The sequence below is a fragment of the Corythoichthys intestinalis genome, chromosome 15 (genome assembly GCF_030265065.1).
Source record: "Corythoichthys intestinalis isolate RoL2023-P3 chromosome 15, ASM3026506v1, whole genome shotgun sequence".
Lineage (NCBI taxonomy): Eukaryota > Metazoa > Chordata > Actinopteri > Syngnathiformes > Syngnathidae > Corythoichthys > Corythoichthys intestinalis.
Window position 1 is genome coordinate 15167193 of NC_080409.1, and position 14491 is coordinate 15181683.

At 40.0% G+C, this 14491-nt stretch overlaps 1 protein-coding gene across 3 annotated transcripts in view; it reads left to right on the plus strand.

Annotated features, from left to right (window-relative positions):
* The window catches only part of mapkbp1 (mitogen-activated protein kinase binding protein 1), a 51670-nt gene that overhangs the window by 13771 nt on the left and 23408 nt on the right, over window positions 1-14491 (plus strand). For 2 of the 3 annotated variants that reach the window (XR_009067158.1, XM_057859523.1), the window contains exons 6-18: window positions 263-400; window positions 466-648; window positions 740-757; window positions 2958-3118; window positions 5640-5838; window positions 5909-6043; window positions 6675-6874; window positions 6948-7039; window positions 11840-11965; window positions 12037-12107; window positions 12187-12317; window positions 12381-12456; window positions 12522-12633. Coding sequence is in view for 2 of the 3 variants with exons in the window: in XM_057859523.1 (XP_057715506.1) it covers window positions 263-400; window positions 466-648; window positions 740-757; window positions 2958-3118; window positions 5640-5838; window positions 5909-6043; window positions 6675-6874; window positions 6948-7039; window positions 11840-11965; window positions 12037-12107; window positions 12187-12317; window positions 12381-12456; window positions 12522-12633 (1642 nt within the window). In the remaining variant the exon portion in view is untranslated. The remainder of the gene's footprint in view (window positions 1-262; window positions 401-465; window positions 649-739; window positions 758-2957; window positions 3119-5639; window positions 5839-5908; window positions 6044-6674; window positions 6875-6947; window positions 7040-11839; window positions 11966-12036; window positions 12108-12186; window positions 12318-12380; window positions 12457-12521; window positions 12634-14491) is intronic. The other variant, XM_057859524.1, reaches the window with a different exon arrangement.

The following is a 14491-nucleotide window of genomic DNA, read 5'->3' on the forward strand; positions in this document are numbered from 1 at the left end:
GCACTCTTAAGAGAAGGTACTAATCCAGGGGGAAGTTACTAGTCCCTGAACAAGGGATTCTTCAAGATATGGTACTTGAAGTGTTGCTATGTTCTTTCCTAAGAGAAGGTACAAGCACTGAGAAACGTTTTGGGAAGAAGTAGTGATCCCAAGAGAAGGTTCGAGTCGTTACAGAAGGTTCAAGTCTCACGCAAGCCCCAAAGGCGAATTGTCAGTCTGTCTTTTGCACATCTAAATGACATCTGTTATGTTGACTGTGTAGAAAGGTGTGGTGGTGGCTGCCAACAAAGTGTCGAGTAAGGTGACGGCCGTGACCTTCTCACACGACTCGTCATACTTCGTGACTGCGGGGAACCGTCACGTCAAGTTCTGGTACTTAGACCATAGCAGAACCTCCAAGGTGAGAGCCGGAAAATTGAAGCAGACATCAGGACGTGCGTTTGTTGACCGACCATCTCTGCTTAGGTGAGCGCTGCTGTGCCATTGCTGGGGCGTTCGGCACTGCTGGGAGAACTCAAAAACAACTTCTTCTGCGACGTGGCGTGCGGGCGAGGACAGCAGGCGTCCGCCACCTTCTGCATCAGCACATCGGGCCTCCTGGTGCAGCTAGACCAGCGCCGCATGCTCCACAAGTGGGTGGAGCTACGTGTGAGTTTAAGTGTTTGTTTGATTTGGTTTGGTTAGCGTGCTAACGTGCTAATCACAAGCCTTTCTGTCCCTTCTTCTGCTTCTTGGGCAGAGAATTGACTCCGCCTCCGTAAGTCAGGTCATCCAGCACTAACGTCTTTTCATTCAAATAGTCATTTTTAGTCATTTATGTTTTCACTACAATTTTGGCAGTGAAGAATCAGGACATCATTGATGGCAGTTGACATTTTGACTGGGAGGGGCTGTCCGCAAACGATCTTTAAATTATTTAATGTATATAAATCACATGTTATTTGCTGTTGTATTACTGTGGGTTTGACAGGTTCGCTGTAAATGTACTTTGGAAACAAAAAGTACATGCTGAAAAAATACGTTGAATATTATGGAACTATCTAACGTATTTTCCAGCGCAAAAGCAAATTTCAAATTCTGATTTATTATAAAGATAATCTACTTTAAAGACTACAGAAATAATATTTTACCATTTATATAACTTTTATAATTGTTAATAATAGATAAAATTAAGTATTAATGAACAATTTAAATAAATATTAAAGGGAATATTCACTATTTTCCTTTTTATTAAAAAAACAAAAACAAAAAAAAACCCAATAAAAATAAGAGGATATTTACCGTTTTTTTCCCCCTTTTGCTTAACAAAAACATATTTAAATACAGTGGTACCTCTACATACAAATTTAATTCGTTCCAGGACCTGGGCTGTATGTCGAAATGGCCGTATGTCGAGCAGGATTTTCCTATAAGAATACATTATAATTCGATTTAATTCGTTCTACAGCCTAAAAATCTATGCCAAATCTCTAATAAATTCTAAGGATACAATTAGAAATCGCAATAACACATCGCAAAACAAATTAATTATAAATAAAAATCGGATTTACAGTGGTATGAAAAAGTAACTGGGGGGCACAAAATATTAAATGTGATGGTTCACTTATAGTGGGGAGAACAAGTATTTGATACACTGCCAATGGGTTATCCCATTGGCAGTGTATCAAATACTTGTTCTCCCCACTCTATTTTTCCCCTTCTGTCATTATTTGCATGCTATCCTCATTAAAATATGAAAACCTATAAATGTTTGGGTGGTTTTAGTTAAAGCAGACACTGTATTTTCATCTGTGTGATTTTGACAAAGATCAGATCACATTTGATGGTGATTTTATGTATAAATGTGAAAATTCCAAAAGGTTCAGATACTTTTTCATACCACTGTATAATATATTATACATGATAATGTAAGGAATTGGGTTCTAATGTGGCGGTTGTGTTTTGCATGCTGCTCCTAAATGCACAGTGTGACTGACGAGGGAGTGAAAGAGATGCGGCAGTTTTTTTACTCTTTCCATCTTCTGTTGTTGTTCGCGTCGGGGACAGCGCACAGGAGCCGTGTTGTGTTGCACAAGTTCTGAAATAAATGATTAAAAACCTGATGAGGCTGGCGACTTCTTGACGATGTTAAAATAATAACAATAATAAAGAGAGCCGTCCTTGAGAACGTAGACATATTCCGGCCGGATTGTCAAGCCAGTTCACTGATGTGCACACCACGCTCATATTTTTCCATCATTTACCTTCTAAATTTCAATGGTAAGTGTCACCTTTTTCCTTTCTTCACCACCTGCAGTAACCTTGAGACCCATGTTGATTTAGAAAATACGCCGTGCGTCCGTCTTGCGGGAAAACAATGAAATTGTGATGCTGTCATAAATCGTGGTATTTCGAGAATGTCGTCACATTTCGAGACTAGTGACGAGTCAAATTTTACGTCTGATGACGAAAGGATCGTATGTCAATGCAATCGTATGTCGAGGATGTACCACGGTAACTTAAATAAATTGAAATAATTTAAGACAAAATATTTTCTGTTATAAGCCTCAAATTGAGGATTTGGACATTTTTCGGTCAAGATTCATGAATTTTCAGAATATTTGTCAATTAATTTGATGATCGATTAGTTGTCGATTAGTCGATGCCTACATGTACACATGTTTTCACTTGTGATGTTTTCACGTTTTTATTTCCCTTTATAATTACTCACAATTTTTCATTCAGTTTTTTTCCAGTCAGACTTCTATTAATGGCATTTTTAAAGTTTCAAGTGCATCGTCTTTTCACTCTTTCAAGTTTTTACTCATCGTCAACATTTAATTAGCATTTTAGTTTGTTTTTACATGTCTCTGCCATTGTTCACTCTGCCACGCCCACAACCCCCGGTTGGCCGACTCGGCTCCCCATTGTTGTGTGTCAAGTGACATCACATGATTCCTGTGTGTGTGTGCCGGCAGGCATCTCAGGCCACGTGTTTGTGCGTGACGGACGAGCTGATCTTCTGCGGCTGCTCGGACGGCACGGTGCGTGCCTTTAGCCCACACTCTTTGCACTTTCTGTGCACACTGCCGCGGCCGCACTTCCTGGGCGCCGACGTCGCCGCAGTGACCAACGCCAGGTAAGAAGAGTTCTGACAATACCAAAAATATGGGCAACTTTTGCTGGCCGTGCGCTCTGTCGCTGCTTGTAAACATTCAGTTTACTGTTTCCTATGAACTGTTTAATTACGATTTTGATTCTAATTCTACTATATTTTGAAATTGGGAAGAGACCCTTTTATTTAACCTCAGACTCAGTTGACAACATCATCCTTCAGAATGAAAAGCCGCTCAATCATGGAGCGAAGTCCAACTAGGATTAGACTGAAAAGAAACAAATTCATAGACCAGGGGTCGGCAACTCCTCTTTGAACGCTCTTAAATGAATATTTGATGAAAATTTATTCTGGCTTTTGTGAAATGTAGTTAAGTAGGCAGATCAAGTTTGGCTCACTGTTTTGTGTGTTTGTCAAAGGTGCTATATGGAAATTATCACTTTTATACTGGCGATTGCCACTTTCGGCCGAGAGCGTAACTACAGCCGTAGTGATAAGCTCGTGCATGGTACGCATGCTTGTATGAGCATCAGAATTAAGTTGGGGTCGTTCTGGGGTCAAGGCAGTCTCTTCTTATTGTCTGCAGAATCTGTGGTAAATTGTGGACAGGTTCTGGCTTGCATGTGTAGGGTTTGTGCCAAGCGGATGCTAGGCGGCTGCCGTGGGGACGCGCGTGGACATGCACAGGCGTGTGTTTGCCCAAATTGTTTTGACCCATACCCTCTTTATTGAATGAAAGAAATCAGGCTTTTTTTCGGGGACAGTCTGAGTTAAAATGTCAGGGCTCTTGTGCATTCATCAGGGCATTGGGGGGGCATGCATGAATGGAAAAGTATTTTACATTAAAGCTACACGAGGGAACCTTTATAAAATATTTTTATATCATCTGTGATGATATGTCAACAGCTAGTTGATTGACAATGCTGTTATGGCCTGAGGGGGCCTGTAAAGCACTAATCAACTTTGTGGAGGGTGGCAGGAACCCTGCCACAAAAAAAAACTACAAATGTGCTGACTGCTTTACGGCATACGTCACTTCCCCCTTTCCCATATTCATCTTTCACAAAGCCGCTGGAAACAGAAATGTGATTCAATCCACAGGATTTTACGACACTGTGCGCTGGTCCTCATGGGAAATCTTCCTTAAGGAAAAACGTTACCGCTTTTGTCCACCTGCGCTGTTAAAATTGACCAAAACTGACCAAGCACTGACCATAGTGTTGCTTTAACACTATAAATTGTATACAGTACTTTAACAGAACACTCACGCAATGTCATGAATTCACCAACTATGTAAAGTCACAGTCACCACTCGGAAGATGTACCCACAAGTTTTTGCGCTATCGCACTATTCACAGGCGCAAAGACTTAGCAACCTTGACGTTACATACATTACTAAATGGTAGATAGCAGAGGGGTACGAAATTTCCGATTCTTAGATTATTCACGATTCGGCCGTGGAAGATTTGAGAACGATTCACAAATATCCATATTCCGATTATTGAAATATACCAAGTAAAGCGGAACTAAATCACAGTCAGCGCAGTCTTCGGGACACAATGAGGAGCGGACTGAGAGTAAATCCCATGCTCAACTCACGGCTCTGGCTCAACTCATGGCGCTAGATAAAAACAAAAACAAAACAATAATACTACCCTGCGGCTGACAGCCGCTACAAACTACGCCCAGATGATGCTGCGGTAGATATCACATGTATTAAAAACTAGACGCAAATGACAGACTCGGCAGCGTTAGAACATGTATAGAAAACTAGATGGGAATTGACAGAATTGCCGGCGTTCGTAAACAGCCGCCATCTTAAAGCAGTAGACTTTTCTAGGAGGCTGTTATAGCGAACCTTCTGAGCGGACCTAAGGAACTTTTTATCTAAAATACTCCTAAATCGGCAAAATCTTGACTTGAATATGTCTTTAAATGATGAAAATGTTTTAAAACTTTAACATGTCGAAAGTAGACAGGAGGGAAATTATGGAATAAAGGGAGCAATTTTAACAACTTTAACAGTTGATTCACGACATTAAATTAAATGAATGTAGTTTAAAGCTGCTGATACAGAATGGGGCCTTGAGTATTTTATTTACTGTTTGGAACTGTTAACTTGATACTGATATAGTAGTTTATTTAAGCCTGAGAGGATTTTTGTACAATTTTTGTAACTAATGTACAAAACATTAAAAGCAACCTATAGCTGGGGGGGTGCATCAATAATTGATTTGTAATCGAATCGTAGCCTCTGAATCGTAATTGAATCGTTAGTTGCCCCAAGATTCCCAACTCTAGTAGTTAGTTCCTTGTAGTAGTAGTAGTGTGTAACTATGTAACTACTACTATGCAGAAGTTACATACGCAGGTCATGAATTCACCAACTATGTAATGAGGAGGTAATGCTAATCTTACTTGAGTAAAGCGTTTAGCTACCCACCTTTGTCGTTAGCTTTGTATCGCAAATCAAATCGTATCAGGAAGTGCCCAATGATTCCCACCACTATTCCTGATAACTTCTCTACCTTTTGTTCCTCTCCAGCGGTCTGTTTTGCGCCCGTCCCGACGTCCGTTACCCGGACACAGTGGCGCTGACCTACGACCCAAGCGGCGGCTGGCTGTCGTGCGTGTACAGCGATCACAGCGTCTACGTGTGGGACGTGGGCGACCTGCGAGACCCTCGCCGCGTGGGCAAGCTCTACTCGGCGCTCTACCACGGTTCCTGCGTGTGGAGCCTTGAGGTCGGCGCAACGCCGGCAGGTTCGGTGTGGGTGGACGCCAGATGACGAGAGCCTCGCATGTCGCCTGCAGGTGTTTCCCGAAGACGGAGGAGACGTGGGGAAGACGGCTCTCGCACGTGGGTGCTTCCTGTCGTGCTCATCGGACAACACCATACGCGTGTGGAACGTGGACACTCGCCGCTTCCCCAACAACATCCTTAGTCATGTACGCACGCACGCACAATCACATTGCTAATCTATCAGTTTAGATCATTAACGAGTAAAATTGAACCATTTAAATTCTCAATTCATGGAAATAGGCGACCAAACAAACATCAACTGCACCGTCGATGTTTGTTTGGTCGCCTATTTCCATGGCCGTTTGACCGTTTGATTGGCACACGCAACGTAATATTGATGCTATATTCTCGTGTTGTTGGAGCAATCGAAAAAATGAATCACTATTACATGGTGTCTATAAAAAGCGGCAAATAGTCACTCAACTTGTGATGTATCGTTAAAGCATTAAAATAGGCTACTATTCTTTTTAGCAACCGTGTTTTTATTCCACATTAGAACTTTACAACACATCAGAACGATTTTCCAACTTGGGAATGCAGAATATCTCCCGAATTTGCTTCGCGGAAGTGTCTACTCAAATGCCTATCACAGGGTTAGTTAGATGCATAAATTACCATATTAATGGAACTATGTGCAGATTGTGTATATGGAAGGAATAGAGTAATATGACCATAATAAATAGGCACATTCTGTAGATTATGCTTTTTAGACTTAAAACTCAACGAACCTTGGCAAGTGTTGCTGGCTGATGCTAATGCTGACCTCCGACCCCTTAGGATCTGCACAAGGTGATTTACGTGGAAGACAACCCATCCGGCCTCCTCGACATCGACAGCGTCTCACCGGCCGGCGACAAGGCAGGGCCCAACACCTTCGAGGCACCCACCAACGACCAGAACCGGGCCGGCGTTCGCTCCCTCAGAGTCAGTCCCGACGGGCGACACCTGGCTTCGGGAGACCGCGTGGGCGTCCTCAGGTCAGTGACCGCACCGCTCGGCGAACAGGAAGTGCATACCCTGTCATTCATGACGCGCCCGTGTGCATCTCAGGGTGCACGACGTGAACACCATGGAGGAGATCGTCAACGTTCAGGCTCACGACGGCGAAATTCTCTCCCTTGACTTTTCCAAAAGTGACACAGGTGACTAGCCTGCACTATTTTCATAAACTAGTTGGATGCCATTGACAGCAATAGAAGTCCAATGCATATGAACAGAGAGGGGCTGGCAGCGAACTATCAATATTTTCAGTTGTCCTGACATGTATTAGGTTGAATTGTGTCATTTCGCACAGTAAAAAGTAGAGGTGTGCATCGGTACTGCCCTCACGATTCGATTCGATTACGATTCGGAGGGCCACGATTCAATTCGATTCGATTCAATTCAGAGGGTCACGATTCGATTCGGCAATGCATCGCGATGCCTTAAAGCCTGGGATGCATTAAAATTCTAAAGCAAAGCATATTTTTCGTGAATCATGAGGCAACACAAGCGGTCAGACATTAAACAACTTTTTATTGCCTCTTGTGTCACTCCTGGTTGAAGTCAAATGAAAATACTTTTAGATACATTACTGTGCAAAAGTCTTAGGCAGGACACCTGCCTAAAACTTTTGCACAGTACTGTATATTTTTATTATATTATGTATATACAGGATGTACTGTATGTATATATTTTCACCAAGTGGAAGCTTCCATGATCCTAATAAATTTAATAATTACAAAAATATATATACAGTACTGTGCAAAAGTTTTAGGCAGGTGTCCTGCCTAAGACTTTTGCACAGTACTGTATATATATTAAAAAAAAAAAAAAAAAAAAAAAAGATCACAGCATTTAATTGGTGCTTTGAATGAGACCAGGGCTTTCTCTTTTTTTTTACACACAGTAGAAGCCTTTCACACAGTGCAACATCTGAACTCCTGTGCAAAATCAGTAATAACAGTCACTGTATTTTAGTCGCAACAACCCATCGATAAAAATATTCAAGTAAATATTAAAGAAAGCGACAAAGAAAATATTGTAGTGCAGCAGCATCTTTATCGCAATATCAATCCAGGGATCAGTTCAGTTGCAAACAAAACATCCAACTAAATTGCAATGTAGAACAAAAGTAAAATGTAGGCCTAACCCACTATATATGTGAAATCAACTTAGAAATGCAATCAGTAACTACCACATAACAATAAAAAATAATGAATTAAAATGAAGTGCAGCAGCATTTTAGCAGCCATAACAATCTGTTTCAACATGAGGAAATATCTTTTTTTTTTTTTGCAATTGAGAGAGCAGAGAGATAGTAGAGGTTAGATGGGGCCTAAAAAATCCAGCCCGACCCGACACGGCCCGCTGGTATTGAAGCCCGACCCGGCTTGGAGTGACGCGAAGAAAAAAAAAACGCAGCAGCAATTTATTTTCATTTCTTCGAGATGGCAGAAAAAACGCATGTTTCTTCATGTTTAAATAGTCTACATATTTTTGTGATCATTACAGAATCATTTACACAACGAAATAACGCTGGGAAAGTTTAATAAAAAAAAAAACAACAAAAAAAAGAGTTTGCAGACACACAGAGGAGAGGATTCAAAAGGATCACATTTGTGTTGCCTTTGGGTGCATAAAAAAGTGTCTTTCGTAACGAATTCTCAGTTGGCAGAAAAAAAAAACGCAAGTTTTCTTAATGTTTAAATAGTCTACATATTTTTGTGATCATTATAAAATCATTACCCAACGAAATAACGCTGGGAAAGTTTAATATTTAAAAAAAAAAAAAAAAAAAAAAAACGAGTTTGTAGACACACAGAGGAGAGGATTTAAAAGGATCACATTTGTATTGCCTTTGTGTGCATAAAAAATTGTCTTTCGTAACGAATTCTCAGTTGGCAGAAAAAAAACGCAAGTTTTCTTAATGTTTAAATAGTCTACAAATTTTTGTGATCATTAAAAAATCATTACCCAACGAAATAACGCTGGGAATGTTTAATATAAAAAAAAAAACAAAAAAAAAACGAGTTTGCAGACACACAGAGGAGAGGATTCAAAAGGATCACATTTGTGTTGCCTTTGTGTGCATAAATAAAAGTGTCTTTCGTAACGAATCGCAAGCGCCACAGCGGAGGAGAAGAAGAAAAAGCGGGCAGCGCCACTGCTTCATGTGAGTGCACAAGCAAATGCACAATACAGAGAGCCTGCTCTCGGTTTTATCCCTTTTTTTTTTTTTTTTTTAAATAATTTATTAGTTTGGCGCGGGGCGGCCCGACCCGACCCGACCCGAACGTGAATGCTTAACATTTTGGGCCCGACCCGTTCGGGTTCGGGCACAAGATCTAACCTCTAAGAGATAGGACATAACATAACAATGGCTGAAGTGGAGAAAGAGGGAGCAAGAAAGATTCTTGATGCACCTAAGACATTGAAAGCTGACATCTGGAGACATTTTGGCTTCTATGAGGTTGGTGGGAAACTTGACCAGAGTTATGCAGTGTGTAAAAAATGAAACATGACAATAATAATACAAATGGGGAAACCAAATCCATTGCATCACCGGAATTGCGCAGGGAAGATTTTTTAACGTACTTATATATTTTAAAATGCGCTGAATCGATTCGGCTTGTTGCCCGCATCGGACCGAATCATCCATGCCCCGCATCGGGATGCATCGCCGCGTCGATTATTGTTGACACCACTAGTAAAAAGGCAAATTAACTCGTTAAAGATGTCAAATCTATCACTTTAAAGATGTGAAATTTACTAAAGATTTGAAATTCATTCATTCATTCATTCATTTTCCATGCCGCTTATTCCTCACGAGGGTCGCGGAGGTGCTGGAGCCTATCCCTCATGTTAAAACGTGAAATTACGCCTGTTAAAAATGTAAAATTTATCAAGTTAGCATATGAAATTTTTCATCTTTAAGAGATAAAATTTAGCAGGTTGAAATTTCTCATGTTAAAATATGAAATTTCTTAAGTTAAAATGTGAAATTAAGCAGATAAAATGTGAAATTAAGCCTGTTAAAGATTTATCTGCAAATTTATCATGTTGTGATGTGAAATAATCTCGGAGCGTGAAATATCTCATTTTAAAATGATAAGCACGTTAAAGATGTACTATTTATGAAGTTCAAATCTTAAATTTTTCATGTTTAGAAATGAAATTAAGACCATTGAATATGTTGAATTTATCAAGTCGGGATGTCACATTCCTTAATTTAAAGCAAGAAATTGATCACATTAACGATGTCAAATTTATCAGGTTAAAATATGAAATTTCTCATTTTTAAATGCAAAATTAAAGCCGTTAAAGATGTCAAATTTTTTAAATTGAGATGCGAAATTTCTCATGTTAAAATATAAATTTTTTCATGTTTACGATAGGAAACTTATCAGGTTGAAATTTCTCATGTTAAAATGTGAAATTTCTTACGTTAAAATGTGAAGTTAAGCCGATACAACGTGAAACTAAGCCTGTTAAAGATTTATTATTCAAATTTATGTTGAGATGTGAAATAATCTCAGAAAATTTGTCATTTTAAAAGGATAAGCCCATTAAAAATGTACCATTTATGAAGTCTAGATGACGACGATGAACGACGAAATCGATCACATTGAATATTTTAAATTTATCATGTTGAAATGTGAAATTTGTCACGTTGAAACGCAAAATTAAGCCCGTTAAAGAGGTCAAATTTATCAAGTTGAGATGTGAAATTTTCTAAGTTAAAATATGAAATGTTTTATGTTTAAGAAGAAATTTATTATGTTGAAATTTCTCATGGTAAAATGTGAAATTAAGCCATTTAAGATGTAGAATTACTGGAGTTGAAACGCAAAGTTAAGCCCCTTAAAGATGTCAAATTTATCAAGTTGAGTTATGAGTTGTAAAGTTAAAATATGCAATTTTTCATGTTTAAGATATGATATTCATCAGGTTGAAATTTCTCATGTTAAAATGTGAAATTTATCTTGTTAAAAGGTGAAATCAAGGCACGGTTTACATGGTCACGCTCCGAGAATACGACACATTTCATGTTTGCATTTACATGGTTCCGTCTCCATTCGAAAGATGTCACAATTCCGCGTGAAAGCGATATAGTATGCATGCCAGGCTCTCAGGGGCAGTGCAGTTTTACAAGGCGACAGCCAATGATGCACTTCCTTGACAACAACCTCCTCAGCCCAGAAGACATCACACCCGCCCACTCCAAGTAATGACGCGTTTTTGTCCTTTTGTTTCAAAGGCAACGTTAACATAAAATATATTTGAATTGGAAATACTATTGAAACAGTAAATTAAAGCCAGTGTTCTACCAAGATTGCTGTTTTGAATGTTGAGTAACAGCGACTTCGCATGCCAAAAGTGACTTTGTGTGAGTGCTGGCGTCATCGGAGCGAGAGCTTTCCAGTCATATGGTTACGGAGCAATCCTCGCAATCGAATCATTCCGCTCTGCAGGCTGTTATCAAGAGTTTGCGTCATCGCGTTCTGTTTTCGCTGTCACGTGTAAACTGTAAAGGCGTGGCCATTCCGCAACACAATTGCTGTGTCTTGGTGTCTCAGCATCACCATGTATACAGCCCTTGAGCCTGTTAAAGATGTTAACTTTGTCATGTTGAGATGTGAAATCATCTCAAAAGGTGAAATTTCTCATGTTAAAATATTAAGCCTGTTAAAGATGCACTATTTATAAAGTTGAAATTTGAAATTTTCCATGTTTAAATATGAAATTAAGACCATTAAATATGTCAAAGTTATCTGGTTGAAATGTTAAAGTTCTCACCTTCAGTAGACATGGAATACATTCGAACTCCAACCATCCAAATGGACTGGACATTTATCACGATCAATAGTACTCAATGAGTTAAAAGTAGTCAAAAACAAATTAAAAATTCATTACAAAGCGAAAAGATTAAAACATGTATCACGTGACCACTTGTGTATCAGGTGTGCAGTTCCTGGCTACGGCCAGTCGGGACCGACTGATCCACGTTTTAGACGCCGCGCGTGACTACCAGCTTGTCCAGACTTTGGACGAGCACTCGTCCTCCATCACGGCCGTCAGATTCGCAGGTCAGTGACCTTTGACCCCCTCGATTCCGTCGGGTGACCCGTGACGTCGTGGCTTCCTTCCCGTCTGGCAGCTAACGAGGGCAAAGCGCGGTTGATCAGCTGCGGCGCCGACAAAAGTGTCTACTTCCGCACCGGACGACAGGTGGCTCCACGCTCTTTAAATGCTGATCACATCACATCCTGTCAGCGCGTTAACCTAGTTGACCTCTTCTTGGTCTCAGACGGAGAGCGGCGAAGGCGGCGTGGAGTTCACTCGAACGCATCACGTGGTAAGGAAGAGCACACTGTACGATATGGACATAGAGCCCACCGGGAAGTACGCCGCTGTCGGCTGCCAGGACCGCAGCATCAGGTGACATCACCTCTCCCTTGTCACGCATCTCCAACCTTGATAATAACGGCAATACTTGCACAGGATCTTCAACATCAACAACAGCAAACAGAAGAAAATGTATAAAGGATCTCAAGGAGAAGACGGAACGCTCATCAAGGTGGGACGTCGCCGTGGAGACAGGACAAAGCTCCTCCTCTTCATTGTCTCCATCTGGGTCCTCAGGTGCAGATCGACCCTTCGGGCCTCTACGTCGCCACTTCCTGTTCGGACAAGAGCATCAACATCTTTGATTTCTACTCTGGCGACTGCGTGGCCTCTGTGTTTGGGCACTCAGGTTAGTCTGATGATGTTATTTTACAAATTAACATGAGCTGCCATTGACCACGATTGATGTCCAATAGCGTACCGCACGTAACACGTCACCTTTGCTCATTAATATTCATAATGTTAGCAACTGTTGCTAGGCGGGTCACACTCCCATTTGTCCCTCATGCTAGATGCATGTAAGTAGTGTACGAACAAGATGTTTACTGAGGTAAACCTACCAATTCCGTCCGAAAATGATGTCGCTGGTGCCAAATTCACTGGTAAAGATGTGGAAGAACATACAAATGTTCAGTTAAAGAGATGGCTGTAGTGTCGAGGGCTGAAAAAAGAGCCGACCTGATCCAGAGGCAGCTTTTTTATCGACACCTTTTTCTTGTGTGCATTGCCTTACAACACTGACGATGACATTCTCCTGTTTCAACAAGCTATGCTAACCTTTACCACCATATGCCCTGTCTTTCTTATATATTATATCCTCTGGTTGTCTCACGTCTCTGACCGTTCTTGGGGGTAATTTATATTGCTATTATGTGTAGCAATCTCAAATGCTACTCAGTGACAGCCAACGAACACTTTTATTTTTCATTAATAATAAATCCTAATTCTATTAATTTATTTACACTTCCCCCTTACTAAGGTTGTGTCTTTACAACAGAAAAGGTAAAGCTGTTAAATCTTAAGCCTACCTGTAGGCATGAACAGGCTTACTACAAAAAGACCAAGGCCATATCCGTATTTTAGAAAAATAGGCCTACATGACTTGTGATTTATAAATAAAATTTTAATTTTTTTCAGGTCATTCATTGTCAGACAGAAGTAGCACAGCAAAACGCTACGCTAAAAAATACGTAAAAATATCAAAATGGCTAACCTCTTCGAGGCAGGTCATGGATCAGGATTGTCGATCTGTAGGACCATGGTCCCCAACAAAATGTTTACTGCAAATGAAGGTGAATGGCTTCACCTTGCTTGCGTTAAACTGGTCTTTTGGACGTCCGCACAAGCTGATCCATTGTTCACATTTTTTCCCTCTTGAGTTTTTGGCTTCGGGAAACGTATGAAGAAAACATCCTTCGTATGTGGACGGTCGTAATGTCTAGAGCCGTTTCGACAAGCTCCATAGCAGCAGTGTTTACTCTGCATGTTCTTTTTTGAAAGACTACCGGCAGAAAGCAAGCCGTACTAGATTGGTTGTATGCGAGCGAGCTTCTATGTTGATCCCGTTCCGGTTTACGATGGCGACGTCACGCAGCCTTGCGGTCTAAAAATAGCATTCGTGCCGTACGCTATTCATTAAAACCGGAAGGAATGGCAGTGATCGGACAACTTCTGTCAGCCCTTCTAGTCTACACGGTCATAAGTCTGTTATCATCAATAGAGCTTTTCATGGGCTTTTTTTTTTTTTTTTTTTTTTTACTCAAAAATAAACATTTAGAAAAATATCTCGAAATATAAAATGATTTCAAAAATTAAATAAAAATGAAAATTCACATGTTTTTTCTTTTTATTTAATTTGAAATGATTCTTTTAAAATAGGTATCTTAAAAAGGATATTTTTATTTAATTCTTTATCTAATAAATATATGCTTTTGATTTTAAATTAAATACATGTTTAAAATATTTTTCCAAGATCAAATGAATTTGACGTCCATCACTGTCATTGGCAGTGAATGAGTTAAATACAGTAAACAATAACTTGATTAATTAGCTCGAGTAAAATAAGTACAACAGTGAAGTGATTTTAAAACATCTAGTGATTTTAATGCAAACAGGTCACTGAGACAATAAACTATAACATGAGTAAACCATTAGAGAACTGTAACGTACACATGTTGGACTTTTAATTCATTTTTTTTTTAAATATT